The 21,414-nt window shown below is 29.3% G+C and overlaps 4 protein-coding genes across 4 annotated transcripts; 2 read left to right on the top strand and 2 right to left on the bottom strand.

The window, feature by feature from the left end:
* Positions 1 to 3,719: 3,719 nt before the first annotated feature.
* Positions 3,720 to 7,473, bottom strand: LOC135266280 (larval cuticle protein A2B-like). The gene is made up of 3 exons (XM_064356662.1): positions 7,346 to 7,473; positions 4,083 to 4,190; positions 3,720 to 4,033 (listed from the first exon to the last, which is right to left on the bottom strand). The coding sequence occupies exons 1-3, from the start codon at positions 7,439 to 7,441 to the stop codon at positions 3,776 to 3,778; spliced, it is 462 nt and encodes a 153-aa protein (XP_064212732.1). The 5' UTR covers positions 7,442 to 7,473; the 3' UTR covers positions 3,720 to 3,775.
* Positions 7,474 to 7,770: 297 nt separating this feature from the next.
* On the top strand, positions 7,771 to 8,509 carry LOC656936 (cuticle protein 19). Its single transcript, XM_963430.3, has 3 exons — positions 7,771 to 7,919; positions 7,966 to 8,160; positions 8,240 to 8,509. Exons 1-3 carry the CDS (start codon positions 7,833 to 7,835, stop codon positions 8,459 to 8,461), a joined length of 504 nt encoding a protein of 167 aa, XP_968523.3. The 5' UTR covers positions 7,771 to 7,832; the 3' UTR covers positions 8,462 to 8,509.
* Positions 8,510 to 11,816: 3,307 nt separating this feature from the next.
* LOC107397893 (uncharacterized) lies at positions 11,817 to 13,356 on the top strand. Its single transcript, XM_064356655.1, has 7 exons — positions 11,817 to 12,067; positions 12,119 to 12,603; positions 12,650 to 12,751; positions 12,797 to 12,899; positions 12,957 to 12,994; positions 13,050 to 13,115; positions 13,169 to 13,356. The coding sequence occupies exons 1-6, from the start codon at positions 11,840 to 11,842 to the stop codon at positions 13,069 to 13,071; spliced, it is 978 nt and encodes a 325-aa protein (XP_064212725.1). The 5' UTR covers positions 11,817 to 11,839; the 3' UTR covers positions 13,072 to 13,115; positions 13,169 to 13,356.
* A 3,248-nt stretch (positions 13,357 to 16,604) lies between these two features.
* LOC103312921 (larval cuticle protein 1) lies at positions 16,605 to 20,856 on the bottom strand. The gene is made up of 3 exons (XM_008194787.3): positions 20,699 to 20,856; positions 16,790 to 17,046; positions 16,605 to 16,743 (listed from the first exon to the last, which is right to left on the bottom strand). The coding sequence occupies exons 1-3, from the start codon at positions 20,717 to 20,719 to the stop codon at positions 16,632 to 16,634; spliced, it is 390 nt and encodes a 129-aa protein (XP_008193009.2). The 5' UTR covers positions 20,720 to 20,856; the 3' UTR covers positions 16,605 to 16,631.
* Between the last annotated feature and the right edge of the window lie 558 nt (positions 20,857 to 21,414).

Genomic DNA, 21,414 nt, shown 5'->3' with positions numbered 1-21,414 from the left:
TGCTTTATTTTATAGAGAAATTCATTTTTCAAAAATATTTTGTGAACCTAACTTATTTGGAAAACAGCACTTCCTGCTGCTCAACGAAACGATTAATTTAGTTTTCAAAAAATAAATAAAAAAGCACTGCTTTTTAAAGGGTGTTTTCCTTGGCTAGCTAGTTTTGACTTTTTTCGAACGGGATAAGATGGTAATTAGAACACCTAAAAATGGACAAAAGACAGGTTTCCGAATATTAAATTTAAATGTTTTGTTTTTTCAAAAAATAATACAGACATCGCAATGAATTAAAAAAAACCTTTTAACAATTATAAAAATATATTTTGAAACCTTTTGAACCTTTAAATAATTAAAAAAGTATATTTTTTACAGCCGTAGATAATAAACCTCTGTATTACCCTAAAACCTCTCAACAATGAACACCGGTGAAGAATCTTTAATTGTCCGTTGTGGAGAGGTGTCCACTAATGAAAAGTAGGAAATTTTAAATAAATAATTTTAAGTATATATACATCAAACATATTCAAATTTAAAACAGCAGCTAAAATATATTTAGAAAAATGTTTTACGTTTTGTAGGTATAGCTTTACGTAAACTTCTTTAAATTTTTTTGACCATGTTTATTATAAGATTCGTGACAGTATAAATATTTCGTTATTAAACTTTTTATTCTTAGATATATTATAAATAAAAAAAATTTTCAAAATAAAACAGTTATTAAATAAAAAATAGACAAATTTTTTACTTAAAATCTTCTGTTTTCATGCTAGTTTTTAAGAGCAGTGTTTTTATAATAATTTTTTACATAAAACAAAATTTCAGCTACTTTTTAATAGATGTAGTTCAAAAGCAAGCTAGTTTTCTCTTAATCACAATTGACAGTAAAGTATTTTATCACGTTTTTTTTTTTTAAAAATTCATATACTCAACGATATTTAATACAGGATTTTCAGTATAAAATTTTTCATCCATTTCTACAACGTCCTTGAAGCAAATGTTCGTTTTTTGTCACTCTTTCAGTCTGTCTCTTGCAAGAGGTTAATTTATATGATATTATGGTATTTTTAATAATTGGGAATTTTTTTCTCGGGTCAACTGTACAGAAAGTATGTTGTAGAGAGGTTTTTCTAGATTATTTTCCAATGTTTTTGTTACGTTCCTATTTCCTAAAAAAATCTCCGTTGTGAAGAGGTGTCCCTAATGATTATTTGGAGGTGTTCATTAAGAGAGGTTTTACTTTACCCTTTACCTCAGAAAAAAAACTACTACACAAACTTATCTTTTTTTAAATGGAACTTAAACAAAGTCGTAACTTTGAATACTGATGATTTTGGTCTAAACTTGTTTGGTCGTCGATTCTGCTTAGTTTTTATATTATTTTTTTTTTGGCGAAAACACTTGACCTGACCTGACTTGTACCAATTGTTAAGCGCACTGCAATTTGGAACGTAATCAAATTACGAAGTTTGTTAAAAGTTGAATGACTCGAAAAAGTTAAATGGTACAGTTAAGGCCGGTTTACAGAAAGTGAAATTAAGATTTAATTCAAAATTAAACTAATTCGAATTAAGTTGCCATTTAAAATGCAGTGACAATTGTCAAGTTAATCGCGATTAAAGTTTAATTGCAATTAAAATGTTCTGTAAATCGGCTCTTAGGGCCGGTTTACAGAAAGCGCTGTTAAAATTTAATTCGTTGTTGAAAGTTAACAACGCGAGTGGACCAACCAAATTGCTTTAATTTGGTCTCATGATCAGTTAATCACGTATTTAATTGCGGATTAAATTAATGACGCTTCTATAAACCGGTTCCTAATGTTTTGTTTTTTGCTTCTCAAAAATTATTATTGTCTCTCTGAAAACATAAAGTATAAGATGTCTAAAATTAATAACTAAAAATATTTTACTTTAAAAGTTAATTTCAACAATGATGCACATTATGCAGTGATCAGTTTATACGGTTATTTAAAGATCTACCATAAATATTAAAATTTTAGTTATAAGGATGATATTAATAAACTTACTATTAGCTAAAAATTTTACTTTTCGACTTCTGAAACAAATGTGAATAGTTTTTTAATGTTTAGAGTTAAATATCCTATATTACGAGGATTCGAAAGAGGTATACTTAACTGGTAATGTTTTAGAGGTCTTTTAGTTGTGAAAATAAAAAATACAAGTAGGAGGTTCTATTTAAAATTCTCAAATTATTCAGCTTGCTAAAAATTTCTTAATTTTTTAATCTTTTTGACCACAATGACCTAAAAAATATATACAGGCTGCTCAAAAACTGGCGCACCAACTCAGTGGTACGTTATTGAGAAGCAACTGCAGATTACGGGAAAAATGTAGAAAAAATTCCTAAAGTTATATTTTAAAAAATCTGGAGTTACAAACTTATTGTGTTAACTTCTTTTGTTTTCATTATTTTTTTATGTTTTTATGTTTCACACCAGGTAATCGTTCCGTAACAAAACGATGAATAATTATTTTAAAATTTACTATCAGATATTAGCAGTTTTTTAATTTAAAAAAAAATAAAATTTATCAAAAAAATCACAATGTGTAGATGTGCCAACACTGGGAATTATTTCCTAGGAAACCGTTTCAGAAATAATTTATTTTTATTGTTGCTCAAATTCTATTGCGATCATGACTGTTAGACAACGTTGCCACATATCATTTACCTAAAATTAGTTATTTATCAATAACTTTAATACAAAGAATTTTTTTACTATTTTTACCTTTATATGTAACCACTTCTCTACCACACACCATTGAGTTGGTGCGCCAGTTTTTGAGCACGCTGTACTTACTGAAGTCTTTAATGTGGTAAACATTCCATTTTTTTAAGAATTTTAGATTTCGTAAAATTTTTTTTAAAAGAGTGTATCCGTCAAAAAAATAAAATTATTTTAAAAATTAAGCAAAATCGACCAATAACAATTTAACATGAGTGTTAAAAACTACATGTAAAATAAAAATGCAACAAAATATAGACTGCTCTAATTGAAAAATCATAAGTTTGTATTGTTGCTAATTCCGGATACATTCTGTATACTTGAAAATGCTTTAAGGTGAGTCGGGAAATTTATTATCCTCGGCTTCTGTAAAAAAAATTCAACTCGTTGAGACTGACCTTAATTTGAACTAAGTGTTTGAGTTTCAGTTTGCTGTAGTTTGTAGTTCAATAAAATGTTGATAATATTAATAACAGCAATCAGAAAGCTTTTCGTTACTACCGACATAAAAACTTGCCGTTTAAAATAATTATGTCTGAAATTATGAATTTGCATTTTTACCGACAGCCACACGCAATAATTTGCATAATAAATACCTCATTTTACGAATTAGATAATTACATATGTAAGAAACGGCCTAAAAAGTTAATGAACCTTTCTTGTCCAAAAAAAAAATTAAGATGGATTAGAGACAAGTCAAATAAAACCAACAAACCTAAGTCGCACTAAAAGCGATTTTCTGCGATTAGCTTATCTCATATTTCAACCAACAAAAGTGAAAGTTTCCCTCAGATGTGAATCTCGTTTGACATTAATATCCCAAAAAGTTACTTAAACTGTCTTTATCAAAATCTAACAGATTCTCAAATAATTAAAAGAAACTCGAATTATTTCCAACAAAACACTTGTCATTAATTAGCAGACCCGTGTTTTCGTCTTGTTGCAACAACGTGAGAACTGGAGAAATTAGAAACCAGAGCAAGGTCGCACCACTTTATTCAAAAAAAATTACAACGTTGCCTGCGATTAAAGGGCCTAATAGTGGCCATGGCCCAGGAAACCGTGCGCCGCCGCCACGGGGGCGGCGTGCACCGCCTTTCCAATCCTCGTTACCACGGCATTGAACCCATTGTGGTCGTCAGCGGCGTAATGAACCACGCGAATTGTACCATCAGGCTCCGCCACCGAATACGAACCCTTGACCACGTCCCCGTCCCTGACCTCGTGCTGGGTCTTGTGGTCGCCTGTCAACCCATCGGCCACCCCGTAGTTGTACGAATAGCGAGGGTGGGCCTAGAAAAATATTTCAGTTTTTTGTTTCCTGACAAAAATAAAAAAATACGTAATAATCGACTCCTTCGAGGGGGTCGTGGTGCACGGGGCCGTAGCCATGGTAGGCTGGGACGACGCCACTGGAGACCACGCTGAAGACGACGGCCAAAATCGCCACCTGGACAAATTTTTATTAATCCAATGTAATTCTGGCCTCCAGACCCTTTATTTACAACAATTAGAACATTCATGTGCATACAGAATTACACTGAATAACAACATTCAGAGATAATCAACGACAAGATTAATTAAAACAATATCACGTATTTTAAAAGTGTAATCATTTTTCAAAAAAAAATTTTTTTCAAAATTTCTTTCAGTTTCAGACGATCAATCGATAGACAGTTCCAAGAATTTGTTGGTTTAAGCACTACGTTTAATCAAATTTTTGCATAAATAAAGAAAAATTTAATTAAATACCGAAATAAATACTTAAAAAAATACAGACACATTTATATTATTTCACAACATTTGCAAGGATTCTAGGAAAGATAATTAATTTTTGAAATAAGCAAACCCTCAGTCTTCTTTTTTGACTATTTTAAAAAATTATTAACAATCAAAATGTCTACTGACTAGGATAATGTACCAAAATAGACTCAACATTTACAAAAATTTAATAAATAAAAAATAACTTTGGTAGTAAACTTTAGTAGTAACTTAGTTCTTATAATACTTATATCAGCTTTGTACCGGTTTATTTCGCCGTCAATTAATTTATGGTTAAAATTATTGTTGCTATTATTTTGACAATAAAGTCTTCAGTAATAATTTAAAAATGCAGCTAGAGCAAAAAGCGTACTTACTTACTAATTAAAGCATGTATTTATTTACAAGTATATATTGTATAAACTTAAAAAAGAGAAAAACCAAATAGGGAAAGTATTATCTAATCTTTCAAAAACTTATACTTACTTTTAGACTACTCAAGTACTACAACTTTTGGAGAGTGAGCCCGCATCTTTTAAGTAGCTTCTTTAATACACCATCATAATTCATCAAGATATGAGTCTTATCTTATCATTTGTCTTTGTTTTTTATGATAATTTAAAACTCATTACGAAGATTTCTCGAACTTGGCCAAAACTCTGGATGTTTTTATTATCATTTAATGAATAGAAAGTAATTGAATAAAAACATCCATATTTTATATGAATACAACCAAGTTCGAAAAATATTCGTATAGAGCTCCGAACCCAAATTTAATAATTTATCTGAAAAAAAATCACTGGTCTAAAAACAATACAATTGTATTAGAAGTACATTTTAGAGCGTAATCTTTTACAAAAAACTTACCGCAGTAAAATGTCAAAAATTAAATTAAAAAAAAAAATCGAAAAAATTTGTTCTTAAGAAATGATCACATTTTTAAAGTACATGATGATGAGTAGTAATTAGTTCTTTAGTGAGATTGTAAGATACATCGTTTAGAAGTAAAACACTTCTTCCATACTTTTACAAAATTAAGAGTCGGTTTATACAAGCGTCATTAATTTAATCCGCAATTAAATGCGTGATTAACTGATCACGTGAAAAATTAAAGCAATTTCGTTGGTTCATTCAAGTTGTTAACTTTTAACAGTGCAATTAACTTTAATTGAGCTTTCAATAAACCGGTCCTTAACTTGTTTTAAATTCTTATTAAGTTAGAACTATACTGGGCATTTTGTTTAACCGTATTCAGGAATTTAATTTCTATGAAAATTAATACGTGTAAACAAACATCGATTTTTTTACAATTAGATGTTGTTCCTATTAAACCATTACCTCACAGACCAGTTCTTATCTTGCTTTAAATATTTGTAACCAAGTTATAAGAGGTTAAACAGCTTAGTCATTACAATGTTTTTATAGAGAATGATTGAAAAGTGTCTGACCAACTTTTGCACGATGGTAAACGAAGTTTAACTAAACAAATTTTTGTTTCAAGCAACTTTTTTTTAAATTTTTTATTTTTTAGCAACCATATTTATATATTGGTCTTTTTTTCTCATGTTGTCAGATTTTATTTATTGTCGAATAAAATACAATATGGCGATTTTTTTTGAATTGGTGTCTGTTCCAAAGTGCAATTTCTTCTAACTAAAATCAAAAAAATGAATTATAAAAAAAGGCTCAAACAATTTTTGATTGTTTATTGTATCCAAGAGCTGGCAACTTTTGAATCACCTTGTAGAAAAACCTAAAGCAGAAAACCTCAAAAAAACTGTATCAAAAAATTATGTACCAGTTTTTAATAAAATATTAAAATCACCAAATAATTTATTGAGTTTTTTTCCATTTAATTTTTAAATAAACCAAAAGTAACACATAAAATTTACATTTTTGTCCATGATTCTTTTGCAAAACAATTCTCTCGTAGTGACATTTGTAAAATCATTCGTTTTTAAACAACTGACATTTTTCTTTACGCTTTTAGTACACTTATCTTTTATTTTTCTTATAAAAAAAAATAAAAATTAAATTAAAAAATAAATTTAATATAATAAAAAAAATTGTAATTAAATGCAAAAAGCTAACTGTTTTTATATGTTTATTTTAGTAATTAGCAAAACAAACCTTAACATAGAATCTCAAAAAAATAAACAAAAAACAATAAATAAAACATTTAATATAAAATTTTCAATTACTTTTTTAACTTTTTTTCTATAATTTTTGAGTTTTTTTATTTATTTTTTTGAATTTTTTAATACTTACCAGAAAGACAAAAATCGAAAAAGGTAATCAAAAATATCTGTTAACAATAAAAAAATATAAAAAAATAATAAAAATGATGTTATTAGCTCATTACTAAAATCGATCTGTTCAAAAATTAAAAAAAAAATGACTCATAACAAAGATTGAATTTTGTGAGTTACTTTTGGTTCAGTCCGTATATTGTTGCTAAACCCCTCAAAAAGTAATATTTTTTGGGATTTGAACGTAATTTTTTTATAAAAGTAATAAATCAACTAATTTTTAACCCGTGAAAACTCGGTTACAAATATTTAAAATGAGGTACAAACTGACCTGTGAGGTAATGATACAGTTTAGAACAACCGACATCCAATTGCAAGAAAACTATTTTGTCTGTTACTTTTCTTAAATAATTTAATTTTAAATTTTGCGTTCACGCGCTTGTTTGAACAGCTCCTCTTCAGCCGTTCACAGTAACGTGTTTCGTCACTTGACATCATCAATCGTTTATTATAGTCAGCCAGTTATACACGATTCGTGATATGTCACTCATCCTTTCACTTGTTAAATGCTAACTTTGCAAAAAATAATACTCACGAAGAGAAGAGCCATGTTAGGGTCTGTGGTTGCAACTGTACTAAAGACCCTCCCCCAGTGTTGGGTATTTATATGGAAAAGAACTCCTTCACTCATCTCAAGGTTTCCCGAGGATTTTTTTGCGAAAAATCAGATTCCTATTCTTGCAGCCGTCTATTATGTTGCTCCATAATTTTAATAGGTCGTGAATGGTGTGTGAACTTTACTGTGCTCTTAATTCTAGACATTAATCGCTTTCTTATCAGGTGTTTAAAAGCCGGGTGTTGAATTGAATCATTTGTCTCCAGTTAAAGGAAAAGAAATAAAATATGACAAAAATTGGCTCAGCTTCGCCCCGCCTGCTTGCACTTGAACTTGGCTGAATAATTCATGCAACTATTTTCAATAAAATTACATAACTTTTACGACTGTTAAATTGTGTTTCTTTTCACCCAATCACTCAATTCTTACACAATTAATTAGTTAAATAATAATTACCTAAAAACGAATGGTTGGTATTTTTCGTATAAAAGACACACTAGAATCGTATCAAGTCAGTTCAATTCAATCAACCAAAGAAAAAATGTTTTCTAAAGTAAGTCAATACAACGACGTGATTTTTTTCCAATAAAAGGTTTCAGATTTTAGCTGTTGCCCTTTTGGCCGTTTACGTCCAAGCCCAAGGACACGAAGGACATGCCAATTCGTACGTCTCCTACACTCAAGGGCACTCCGGAGGTTTAAGTTCCGGACTTGGAAGTTCCGGTTTAACTCTAAGCCACGCTGCTCCGGTCCTGGTACACAGTGCCCCAAGTCATGAAGAAGAGCACCACTATGTAAGTATCACATTTTTTGATTTAATAACATTAAAAAAATTTTTTTTTCATTTTTTTTTATTTTATTAAATTTATTTAGGCCCACCCCAAATACCAGTTCAAATACGGAGTTGAGGACAAACACACCGGCGATATCAAGTCGCAGGAAGAGACCAGAGACGGGGACGTAGTCAAGGGTTCCTACTCTCTCCATGAACCCGATGGTACCATCCTGGTGGTCCATTACACGGCCACCAAGAAAAGCGGGTTCAACGCTGTGGTGGAAAGGAAAGGACATGCGGCGCACCCCCACCACCATTAACCAAATTTTTGTACTTGTTTTTAATTAAATAAATTTTATTTTTTTATACTTTTGACCCAGTTTCTGGCACACACAATAAGTGTCATGTCATAATTCTCAAGCATTATTATTGATAGAAAAAAAATGGCGACAATTTGCTACAGTACAACAGTTAATTACAACTCTGATATTTCGTATCAGAAATCGAGACACGCCCTGTGAAAATAAGGTCGAATTATTGCAACGAAAAGCGATTTTTTCCAACTTCGCCGAACTATCACCCCAATCCAGTGGCGTAACACACTGCTTTCTTAATTTAAACCCAAGTTACAGAGTTTAAATAATATGTGCAAAATTGGACGAATGTAAACAATTGTGCAAAAAATAGCCGTATACATTGAAAAATTGTCTTATTTTCGCCGTTGTCGAGCATTTAAATACGTCAAAATTAAGTTTTTTGTAAGGCGACTAATTTCCGTAAATTCAAGAGCTGAACAGGATATTAATAATGACAATAATAGAAGATGTAAAATTTTCATAGAAAAACGACGAAGAACTTAGATTCATAAAATATTATACCATTATTCTCTGCATTTGTATCTATAAAATTTAATCAAAAACACACCGAAAATGCGCTATTGCTTAACCAAAAACTCCATTATTTTCAGATATTTCTCAAAAAATCACGAAACTGAGTCGATAAACACATTTTTAGATAGTTATTTAGAAAAATGTCGCCAAAAATTAAAACTCAAAAATCTCAAAACTTGTTAAAAAATTAAAGATTTTTGAAATTTTTCATGGATTTCATAAGCCGTGTTTAAGCAAGCTATTGAAAGAAAAACATGCTTTTGTAAAATTTTGCTAAGCCTGAGTAAAAAGTTAATAAATTAATTATAGAGCCATCATTTTTATGTGCTAGGAAAGTCATAATGTGGCTCATCGCTCATCATAACTTTTATTTTAGTGCAGCTTATTAAGATTATAATAATAACTAATAACATACCACGACACATCTGGAATTTAAATGATCCTAGATTCAAGTCAGCAGTGTTTGACAAACTTTTTCTGAACAAAGACGGTCATAACTTCATAAGTATAAACTGGTTTTTTGTACTTTTTTGCTATGTTTATTTATTTTCTTTTTATATTTTCTCTTTTATTCTAACTTTTATTTTGTGTAAGATTTGAGTGGAAGAGCAGCCGTACTGTTCATCTAAACTTCGTCTATTTTGTTCATACAAATAAAGTGTTTTTACTATTATTATTGTTATTATATGGAATATTGCTTCTTTATATTCCTATATTGTTTTATTTGACAATTATAAAATGAACAAACTAAAAATAATCAATTAAATTTGAAATATACATAAATAAATGTAAATTTATAGCATATTTCATATTCAAGTTAGTATTTTCTCTAAAAAATTTTGAAAAAAGTATGGTAAAATGAGAGAAATTTGCTAATAAACAAACTGAATTAAAAGTGACGCACAAAAGTCACATCTTTGTTATTAGTCGTTTTTCAAAAAAACTCCTCGAGCAAGTCGATTTAATTTTTTTACACGCAACATTTTGGCATCATAGTAATATTTGTGACGTCTATACTTTTTGAGTTGAGTTGTAAGATCATTTTTATGACAACCAACATTATTATACCAATATTATTATACCAATTTACTTTATTTTCTTGTTCTAATTTTATTTGGTATGGGGCAATTGTTTTTTATATGTTTTTTTATGTAAATGGAATAAAAACACTTAATATAAAACCTAAATTAGAAAAATAAAATTCACTAGCTTTATTATTTTTTTTCTTAATTTTTTTTTGATTTGTTTATTTAAATTTTGTTACACTTACTCTCTGGGTTACTCTCTAGACAACGATGCACGATGTGTAGTATCTAAAACGGCAATCACAAAGGTTGGTTGACATTTAAAAAAATTAAAAATAATGTGATTACTTTTATTAAAAATAACTCTGTACTTTTGAGCGTTACTTTTGGTTTAGTCTGTATTATACTATGTAATATCTCTAAAAAAATACAAGTTTTCTTTATTTATCTCAAATGAGTCCTATCTCGGAATGAAATAGTCAAGTTATTTTTGGTTCCAAATATTTGTTAATTCAAGAAAAAAGTTACTGTTCTCTAAATTAAGGTAACGCATTTTCAAGCATTTAAGGTGAATTTTCAAGTCATATATCATATATCATATTTCGAGAATTGTAAATAAAAAAAACTCGGTTTTAAAATGACATTGTTTTTATTTTTTTTACAACTTTTTGCATGTTTGTTACTCTGAAAATAGAAATTTTTGCTGAATTTCAATATAAATCACCCAAAAAGCACCAAATGTATAGTTTTTAGTTAAACATGATAAAAATATGCAAACTATCGTCAAATCTGCGCCGTTTTTCAAGCTTTTTTTGTAAAAAAAACAGTAAATTAAGCTCAACATTACATTGTATTAAAGTTTCTGTGCATTTTTTAGTCAAAAACTGTATTTTTCAGAAAAGAACACATTTGTTTCACTAAATTTTGTCAAAAAGAAAAACGTCCAAAAACCTCAAATTTGAAGTAAACTGTTCTGAAGCGACAAATTTCTGATTGACTTTACCTTGCAAAAACAAATTCGATATCCAGTGGCCAATTTTATACCGAGTGTATCAGAAATACGAGTGAAAGTTTTACCACATAATAAAACTCATCAAGTACAACAACGTTTCTATATAACATTTTTATTTATTACTTTTATCGTTTTTCTCCCTTCTTTTGTGCAAAAAAGCTGGTCAGTGTTTAATAATTAGTTTGTATACACAGCAACAATGTTCATTGTTGTTTTAAATTGTTTAAATTGTCCGTTTCTATCACATGGAAAATAGTTCGGTACTTTTATTTTTGTATCCATAGGCGGGTATTCTACACATTTCTTTTACACATTTTAAGTAAATTGTCGAAACTTTTATTGAAAAGTTACAAATAAAAAAATACTTTGTTTGTTGAGCTCGATTACCTGTTAAGATTAATACACGTATTTCTGACTTACTCTGTATATACACGTACGAAACAATAAAAATTTAATATCGTAGTCACAAAGTGAAGAAATTAATCCAATGTGCATGCGCAATGGTTCCACGTTCGAGGTTCGACTTATAGAGATTCCACTGTACTCAGTAAAAGAGGTCATAAAAACTTTTTGTAATCGATGTAATGAAGGTAATGATCAATCATTAAAAATGGAATTCGTTCTCTTTGATGTGTAATTAAATGGTATATTATGTACACGTCATGAATAGGGACCCAGGAATTATAAAACGAGAATTTTTTTCTCTTGTCTCATTTTATCGTAAGTTCAATTGGATATTGACCAAAATTGCAATAATCTTACAAATTTGCAATGGCATTTGATGCCAGTCAACATAATTATTTACACTTGTGTCTGATCTTGTATGACCTGAGTGGCTTGCGGGTGTCAAGTAACTCGTTCTTAAAATTTTTATCTTTGTATGTGCTGTACCCCTTGCTGTTAATTATGTTTGTTATGGTGCACCTTAATGTCTGGTTCAAGCATGCCAACATATTTGAAATAACCGAAGTTTTTACCTCGATCTGCATTGTTGCATCTGTACATCAATTAACCGTTTAGGATTTCTCAAATTTGTGCTACCTATTTTAGATGTGTATTCGAAAAACCGTGTTAATTCAATACGGTTCAACGTTTGAAGACGTCATTCAAAAGCACTCTCAATTTTGGGATTATGGTCTTTTTGGGACAAAGACCGAATCAAGGCTACGAAAAAATATGGAATTTTGCTTTTTGTTACTAAAATGTTTTATAATAAGTGGGATTGCGTCCATAATCGTACGCTGCTTCTCACCTTTGTTTATGAAGGAGCTTTTGCTCCCTCAAGATTGTTGGATTCCTGGCAATCAGCCAGTTGCCAAAAAAATTATCTATGTTTTACAAATCATATTTTACATTGAAAGCATGACATACACCCCGCTTTTCGATGGTCTGTACATAATAATGACCGGAAATCTTAAATCACAGTTAATACTTTTGCAAAAAGCGATTGAATCTATTGACCTTAAAAGACAAGACGATGAGACGTCTTGGAGGAGAGTTAAGGAATGCTGCCAACACCACAAGTTCCTATTGAGGTAAAATTGTTACCTTACAAAGTCATTTTTCCAAGGTGTGTTTCAGTATACTAAAGAAAATTAACAAAATGTACTCCAATTTTTTCGTTTGTACTTACCTTCTGACTATAATTGGAATTTGTATACCGTTGTTTGTAATCTTTGACAAGTAATTTCCGTTTTATTTATTTCAATTGCTCAAACAATTTTATAGGTCATCTAATTTAACCCAAATTGTAGAAAGTATACTTGTTGCAATTGTAATGAACACTTTGCTTATTATGATATGTATCCCAGGAAGTGAGATAGAAATTGAGGTGCCTAACACAAAATAATTGTTTGTTTTTTTTTGCTATAAAACATTATTTTTTAAGGCTGATAGGTTGATTACACAAATTTACAACCTGAATTGGTACGAAACCAGAAGTTTAAAAATTCGCAAGTTTATCCTGTTTTGGTTGATGCAGGTGCAAGTTCCTGTTCAAATAAAAGGAGGAGGGGTTTTAGCAGTGAACAGAGCTTTAATACTTCAGGTAAAATGCAATTTTTTTATATAGATTTCAAATATTTTCTCAAATATTTTTAGATTCAGCGTATTGCATATTCGGCATCCACGTTATTAACAGGATTAACGTCATAATCAGAAGAAGTATCGTTCATGTCTCAATAACTATAACTTGTAATAACGTAGAAAATGAATTTCAAAAAATGAAGAAACAGCTATTTCTAGTATGTAACACTTTGTAACTTTCTTAAGTCTACTTGCATTAAAAGTTTGGCAGCATATAATTTCATATTTTATTAAAAAAAAGTGGAATAGTTACATGAGGGTTTCGTTAGCAAAATTGGCTCTGTTGTAGTTTAAATGGGTGTTACAATAAATTAAAATATAAAATTAGCAACTGATTATGATGTTATTAACTATCAAGGCGTAAAATTTCAATTCTCTTGGCTATTTTTGTATTTATTAAAAATTAAAACAACTAGAGTTCACGTGTCTTTAGCAATTTTCCAGTTAATTGTTTACTTCAATATTTTATGATAAAATTTGCAATAGTTTCAAAAAGCAATTAGTATCTAAAAGCAAATTATATGCAGAGAAAAAGCTTGTTCAAAGAGAATTTTTAAACGGTGGTAAGAATTATTCGTTATTATCGAAACGGTAGGAGCATTTTAAGTTAAATTAATAGGCTTTTCATTGTAAAGGGACGTTTGCAAAAACCTAGGTCATTGTCAAGCTTGCAATCGCCACAAGATCATAAAAGTGATTTTATTTTACTACCAGATGTAATGATAGCTGAAGAACAACGAAATCAAATATATTTTTAGTTAAAATTTTATGGTTTTCTTGGATAATAATAATAATAATAATGATAATAATAATAATAACCTTTATTAACGGTACTAAAAGTTTACATTTACAACAAAAATTTACAACTTACCACATTTTTTACCGAAAGTTTAAACGAAACGCAAGAGCAATTTGTACAAATGTATACTATTACAATAAAGAACATTATTAAAAAAAACGCAAAGAAAAATTAGATGTGGAAGTATCAATATAAAAACAGGATATTTTACGTACAGAATAATGAGGAACAGAAAATTTATTGAAGTTCGGTGTAAAGAAATTTATTTCTATTTTTATTTTTTATTCTTTTTCTTTCATATTTCGTTCAATAATTTTTTACGACGAAATAACTAACATTGTTGTAGGTAATTTTTATTTATTGCCAAACTGTGAAAAGTGGTTAAGTAATTTGAATCCTTTTGCATTATTGTAACTCAATGTTCAAATTTTTTTAAAGAAAACTATATTTTTAATCAAAGGCTACATGCTTAAAAAACACTCCCTTTTGTGGACATTCGATCTGAAAATTTGGTTACTTTTGATAAAATTTATTTGTCGCTAAATAATTTTCTCACTAAAAAATAATTCAATCCATTTTAATACTTTAAGGTATTCTGAAGAAGTAGCTTGAGTTAATCAGTAAAGTATTGTAAATATGATAAATGTTTGTTAAGGTAAGCTCTCTGTTTTAAAGATTATAATAAAAAACTATGCTTTTAGTGTAAACAAGAAGTTAAACTCGTTGAATTTCATTGTTTATCTGTGAACTTATAACTGATAACTTATAACTGAATTTGTGTATCACTGTTTGCTATTCTTGACAAGCACTCAAGAACAAATTTTTGAGTGCCAATAATGTTAAAAAATAAATTACACCGCATATTATGTAAATTTTTCAAAAATTGTTGTATCTTTCGGAGCCAATAATAATAATCTTGCAGGTATTTGTTTAAAAAAAAACGCAGTTTTTTACAAATGCTTCTTAAATCAAAAAAAAAATAAATTTAAGACAAAATAGTCCATATTTAACTTTTAACCCGCCCGTCGTCGACCCAAAGGTAATTATTGTAATCAAAAGTTATATCTAAAAATTTATCGTCCAAAAAAGCAACTATTTTGCGAAACTTTGATAAAAATAAAAAAAAATAATCAATTAAGGTCGAAAGTATAGTAGAATTTGCTTTTTACCAGAGATCATCATGCACATTTAATATTTCTTCAAAAAGTCAAAATACTTAAACTAAAATTATTATTGAAATTATTGGCTAATGGTAAAATTTTTGCGTTTTCCAAGAGCTTACACACATTTGTGAAATAAAAACTCACTTTTTTCACAAACTGTTATTAAACCGGTAAAAACAATCAAAAATGCCTTTTGTTCTCAGTTTTTTTGGCGTTTTCTTCAGTCAGAGAGTTTCAAAACATACAGAGTGATTCAAAAGTACCGTACAATCTCTCAGGTACTAAAAAACTAAAAACATTGTTTGAGCCTTTTTTCACGAGTTATAACTCTTCAAAGTTAAAATTTAAGTTAATTGTTTGATGTTTCAGATCATATTTTTTTGACATTAGTTAGCGGAAACGATAGCTCTTGCAACATTAAACAAATCCATGTTGAAAAAAATCAAGAATTAATGTCTAATGATGTAAAAACAATCAAAAACTTTTAAATTCGACAATAAATTAAATCAGACATCTTAGGAAACAAAAGAGCAACAATCGATATTGTTGCTAAAAAAAACAAATTAAAAAATATACAAAAACAGCTCATTGAAAAAAAACTGACTTTATTTTTGTGCTTAACTGAACGTCTTTTATCACCATACGGAAGTTTATCCGACATTTCTTAATCTTCTTCAGTTTTCATTATTTTTTAATGTTTTTATGTTTCACACAAAATAGTCTTTCGCTAACACAATAGACGAATAATTTATTTTTAAATTTATCTATCACAGCCAAGCAGTTTCTTTAATTTTAAAAAAATAAAATTTATAAAAAAAACAAAATTTGTAGATGTGCCAACTATTTCATAAAAAACCGTTTCAAAAATAATTTATTTTTATTGTTCATCAATTTTTTTGGAACACGATTGTTATAAGACAACGTTTCTACATATCATTTATTAAAATCCGTTATTTATTTAGCAGTACACAGATTTTTTTACTACTTTTACCTTTATATTTTGTTAGCATTTCTCTACCAGACACCATTGAGCAAAATATTGATAAAAGTAAATTAAAAAAATCGTAAATCGAATTGTGGCGAAAATGCTATTAATTCGCTTTTTACGAGCGATCGTACTCTATGTAGTCTACAAAATTTTTTTAAAAAAATTGGAGAGAAATCAGTAAATTAAGTCAAAAATTACATTTCTTCTTTTTTTTAGACATGCCGTTGAGCCGGAAGTTACTGTTTTTAAATTAATTGCTTAAAATTTCTTTCTTTGTCTTTTTATCAATAATTGACTTAATAAAGCAAAATTTTTTTGCATCAATTTTGTCTCCTAACTCTAATCATAATAAAATAACAACGATAACTTTTTAGTTTTGAAATGACTGTAACAAAGTGTTACGCCACTGCGCCTAGCGCAATTATTTTAATAGCAGCATTAAAAATAATAAAGTTCGTAACCTTAACATTACCTTCGTAATTAAAGAGTACCAATAAATAAAATACTTTTATTAAAATAAATAAATTGTTACAAATTATTGTGTGGGAAGTAAAAGCGATAGGGCGGATATCCTTGAAACCCCGGAAATTGATTTAGCGGCTTCAGCATCGACAAATCCGGCCCTTCCTCCACCGTTGCCCTGAAAAACCCTTCAATATCCAGCACAAAACTCCGGGACCCATCACCTGTAGCCCCTCTGGTCGGCTATATACCGCACAATCCTGACCCTTCCCTCAGGATCCACGTAGCCATAACTCCCCGTCACCGTCCCGTTGGGATGTCGCTCCTCGTTCCGGAACTGGACGTTTCCACTCCCGGAGTCGTCGATGTCGTAGCCGAAGGCGTAAGTTCCGGGCCCTGAAGGTTCCCGGTAATTATAGCTGTTCCAGTCCGCCAAGGATAATCGGGCGGCAGGAGCGCATAAGCGCAACCAAACGATCAACTGAAATTTTTTTCACTCGCCCATTATTATATTTAAATTGTCGGCACGGCCCACCCGAAAATTTCGATTATTGCCAGTTATCGGTTATAAATTTCGGTGGAAAATTATAGCGTGACACCTTTATTATGGTAATGTGGGGAGCGGGGGCGGTTTAAGTTTATGTACTCCAGCAATTTGTCGAAGTTCGTTTAAATTTGAGGTAATTGAGACGTAAATGTCTGATTTGTGTTGGCGAGTTTTATTGAGAAGTTGGCGAATATCGGATTACTGAATAAATTAATTGGGAAAAAATCTAAATATGAGGTGGATGCCTCGAGGAAATAAAAAATGACGGGTTTTAAGTGAAAACCCACCTGGTTTTTTTGCTAATTGGAAAAAACCGCTGAAAAACGCTCATTCTTTCAAAATCAAAACATATTTATTTGGGCTCTCAAATTAGAATCTAATTACGGAAACAATATTTCAAACGAAAACGCAGAACCAACAATAAAACAATATTTGTTCAAGATCTAATTAAAATTCAATGCTAAAAATTAAAGTTTTTTTACAATAAAAATTACTTAAAACAGGTAAAAACCGCAAAATATCGAATTTAAGTAAGAAAAAAAAGTAAACAGCACTCGGGAATGCCTTAGAGACAGCACAATAAATTTTATGCGTTTTTAAAAGTTAATTACACAAATGAGAGCATTTAATTGGGTTCAGTTTGGTCACATGATCATCAATTAATGGCAAATTAACATTTAACAATGCATTAAGATTAATTTTAATTTTAACATAAAACTGAGAATAAATTTACTTAACAATTGAAAGAATAAATAAAAACGAACTAAATTATTCTTCTTCTCTTTGTTCAAGCTAGATGATGTAACTACAGCGTGACTCTTCTACAAGTATTTTTTACTATATCTCGGAAACTAATAATCACACAATTACAATTCCTTATAATAAATATTAATTTATTAAAATTAAAAATACTGAAATACGTTTTACATAATTTTTAGAGTTATTCTAAAACAAACGACGATGCTTAATGATGTTTTGTGCAAAAAAATACGTTGAAAAATGGACCTAATCAAGTTTTTTGGCCAAAGCAACATTTAAATATCGTTTGTTTAATAACAAAATACATAATAATTGTTTTGTGCAGCGACTTAATACAAATTAATTCATTAATTTTGACATAATGGCAGGCTCACCCTGTACAGGTCAGGTCAGGTCAGAAAAAAAGATACCACAGTAGCCAGAAACGACATTTTAACAATGTTTTTCCCAACGTTCTCGTAACAGAAGAGCAATAAATCTTAAGGTCATTGCGTTTTGTAGTTATTTTTAAAGAACAGAATTTTATTTACCTACTAATCTTATTTATTAGTTACTGACTTACTGATTCAAAGACAAAGAACACTTATCATCGCAAAATTGTATTTACAAAATTTTAAAAAACCTACTAATTATTTAATGGTTCAACCGTTTCAGAGTTTTAGTAGGTACATTAAATATTTTTTGCCACTTTCTTAGTTTGGAACGAATTAGAAAAAAAAAAAAACAATTGTATTTCAATTTCTTGCTTCCTTGTTCAAGTTATAATAATAAGTTAATAAGTTACTAAAACTTTTAAATTTGCTAATTAGATTTTCACATTTTTTTGTTTTATCCTAAGTACCTACGTATTTGAACTACAACAAAAACTTGATTAGTTTGTCTTATTCTAACCTTTTAGCATATTTTTCAACCAAAAAGCAGTTGTTTAGTAAAATTTCAATATAAATAAAGTAAAAATTTTTAGAATTTCTACATTTACTTATCACCAAATTATATAAAAAAAATTAATATGTTTGAATTTTCGAAAGTTATAGCTCTTTTTCAGCAAAAACTCTATTATTTCACAAATTTCATCAAAATTTACCCAAAAATCACCGAAATAGAATAAGAAGTTTTAAGAAAATTGAGAAGATTTTGTAAAATCTAACCATTTTAGCACATTTTTGTAGCTTTTTTGCGAAAATTTGAAAACATAAGCCAAACAGTTTGAAAAAATTAGATTATTTTGGCACAATGCTCTTGTATTACGTAGTTATATAACGCAATTTTTCTGTTTATAGAATGAAAAGAGCTTCTTATAGGTTATAAAAATAAAGTGCTTTACTTAAAAAAAAGGCTGAATTATTTTGCAAAATCTTTTAAAAAATAAACCGATAAATGTTGACACCATTTATGTTTCGAGAGTTATAGCTCATTTTTCACCCAAAAACCTAATTATGTCACAAAATTTCGTTAAAATTTACTCAGAAATCACGACAATAGAATGAGAAGATTCAATAAGATTGAAAAGATTTTGTGAAATTGAACAATTTTAGCACGTTTTTGTAACTTATTTGCCAAAATTTTTGAAACATAAACTGAACAGTTTGAGAAAATAGGATTATTTTGGCTCAATGCTGTTGCATTACCTAGTTATATAACGCAATTTTTCTGTTTATAAAATGAAAAGTGCTTCTTATAGATTATGAAAATAAAGTGCTTTTTTAAGAAAGAACTAAATTATTTTGCAAAATCTCTTAAAAAATAAACCGAGAAATTACCAAATTATCTAAAAATGTTGACATGTTTGTATGTTTCGAGAGTTATAGCTCGTTTTTCAGTCAAAAACCCAATTATTTCACAAGATTTCGTTAAAATTTACCCAAAAATCACAAAAACAGAATGAAAACTTTTAAAAGCAGTTGAGAAGATTTTGCGAAATCGGACGTTTTTGTAGATTTTTTTTGTGAAAATTCTTAAAACATAAACCGAATAGTCCAAGAAAATAAGATTATTTTGAATCTCCGGATTATGTAAAAAATGTTAAAATGTTTGAATTTTTTGAGAGTTAAAGCTCGTTTTTTCAGACAAAAACTTAATTATTTCACAAAATTTTGTTAAAACTTATCAAAAAAACACTGAAATAGATTAAATTTTTTAATCAGATTGAGAAGATTCTGTGAAATTAAACAACTTTATCAGGTTCTTGTAGCATTTTTTTACGGAAATTTTTGAACATAAACCGAACAGTTCAAAAAAATAAGATTATTTTGGCCCACTGCTGTTGTATTAGCTAGTCATATAACGCGATTTTTCTGTTTATAAAATAAAAAGTGCTTCTTATAGATTATCAAAATAAAGTATTGAAAAATGACTGAATTATTTTACAAAATCTTAAAAAATAAATCGAGAAATCAAATTATGTATAAATGTTGACATGTTTGAATTTTTCGAGAATTATAGCTAGTTTTTCAACCAAAACCTCAATTATTTCACAAAATTTCGTTAAAACTTACATAAAAATCACCAAAATAGATTAAGAATTTTTAATAAGATTGAGAAGATCTCATGAAATCAAACAATTTTAATACGTTTTGATAGCATTTTTTTTTCGAAATTTTTTAAACCGTAAACCTAACAGTTTTAGAAAATTATTTTTCTGTTTAAAAAATAATAAGTGCTTCTTAAACGTTATGAAAAGAATTTGCTTTATTTTTATTAAACTAATTTTTCTAACTTTTTTCCTGTTCTTATTAATTAGTATTAATATTTTCAGTCATTTCTCAAAATGTTTCGCTCACAAAGCATTTTTTATTTTACCCATTTTATTTTCTCCTGTAGGACTCACCAACGCCAGCACACCCTTCATTATTCCCTCTCCCCTAGTCACTAAACTTCCAACAATGGACCCGCACAGTTCATTACCACAAACTTGTCAAAAAGCTGCCTCTTATCCCATCTTTATAATCTTAAAACTCCTACCTGAGTAGAGGTGGAACATCAAAAACTTCACCACAATCGACTCCTCTAAAACACACCATCGACAAATTGCAAACCAATTAAAACATAAATTGGCGTGCTACCAACCAAAAAAAAAATCATCGCCTCAAGGAAAACAATGTTAGTGACCCCAAAAAATTTCTGATCGGGATTACTCTTCCTACATCGACACATTACCTCCTTTTATTGCCCTCATATATAATAAATACCGCTAGGACATAAAATATTTTTCTCGAATTAGTCAGAGGTGGTAAATACGCTAGTTTTTTATTACCAGTGGGCGGTTATAACCGCCGCTCCACATTGATTGATCTTATCACATTAGTACGCCGCCCCCGCCATCGCCACATCACCTGCTGTCCAAATCGAACCATTGTGGGTGATGCTGTAATTACCCGAGAGATGGGTGATTTATGGGCAAGCAGAGGACGCAAAGTCTCAAATTAGTTGGTAAAACGAACGTGGATTTTTTACTTATTTATACATGGGAAGAAAACGTGTTTTGGATTGTTTGAGTCTAGCCAGCAGCGGCATAACCACTGAACAAATACTGAAAGTAAATAT

Source organism: Tribolium castaneum, chromosome 5 (genome assembly GCF_031307605.1).
Source record: "Tribolium castaneum strain GA2 chromosome 5, icTriCast1.1, whole genome shotgun sequence".
Taxonomy (NCBI): Eukaryota; Metazoa; Arthropoda; class Insecta; order Coleoptera; family Tenebrionidae; genus Tribolium; species Tribolium castaneum.
Note: the sequence above shows the minus strand (reverse complement) of the source record. Positions and strands in the feature narration are given on the sequence as shown.

Excerpts from the sequence above, each read along its gene's own strand:
- LOC135266280 (XM_064356662.1), bottom strand. The coding sequence starts at position 7,441 with ATGAGTGAAGGAGTTCTTTTCCATATAAATACCCAACACTGGGGGAGG. Across the intron at positions 4,191-7,345 it reads CTAACATGGCTCTTCTCTTC|GTGGCGATTTTGGCCGTCGT; the intron begins GTGAGTATTATT and ends AAATTTGTCCAG. Across the intron at positions 4,034-4,082 it reads TCGAAGGAGTCGATTATTAC|GCCCACCCTCGCTATTCGTA; the intron begins GTATTTTTTTAT and ends ATATTTTTCTAG.
- LOC656936 (XM_963430.3), top strand. The coding sequence starts at position 7,833 with ATGGTTGGTATTTTTCGTATAAAAGACACACTAGAATCGTATCAAGTC. Across the intron at positions 7,920-7,965 it reads AAGAAAAAATGTTTTCTAAA|ATTTTAGCTGTTGCCCTTTT; the intron begins GTAAGTCAATAC and ends AAAAGGTTTCAG. Across the intron at positions 8,161-8,239 it reads ATGAAGAAGAGCACCACTAT|GCCCACCCCAAATACCAGTT; the intron begins GTAAGTATCACA and ends AAATTTATTTAG.
- LOC107397893 (XM_064356655.1), top strand. The coding sequence starts at position 11,840 with ATGGCATTTGATGCCAGTCAACATAATTATTTACACTTGTGTCTGATC. Across the intron at positions 12,604-12,649 it reads CACCACAAGTTCCTATTGAG|TATACTAAAGAAAATTAACA; the intron begins GTAAAATTGTTA and ends GGTGTGTTTCAG. Across the intron at positions 12,900-12,956 it reads GAAGTGAGATAGAAATTGAG|GCTGATAGGTTGATTACACA; the intron begins GTGCCTAACACA and ends TTATTTTTTAAG.
- LOC103312921 (XM_008194787.3), bottom strand. The coding sequence starts at position 20,719 with ATGAAGGGTGTGCTGGCGTTG. Across the intron at positions 17,047-20,698 it reads TGAAGGGTGTGCTGGCGTTG|TTGATCGTTTGGTTGCGCTT; the intron begins GTGAGTCCTACA and ends AAAAAATTTCAG. Across the intron at positions 16,744-16,789 it reads GCCGACCAGAGGGGCTACAG|GGCAACGGTGGAGGAAGGGC; the intron begins GTGATGGGTCCC and ends AGGGTTTTTCAG.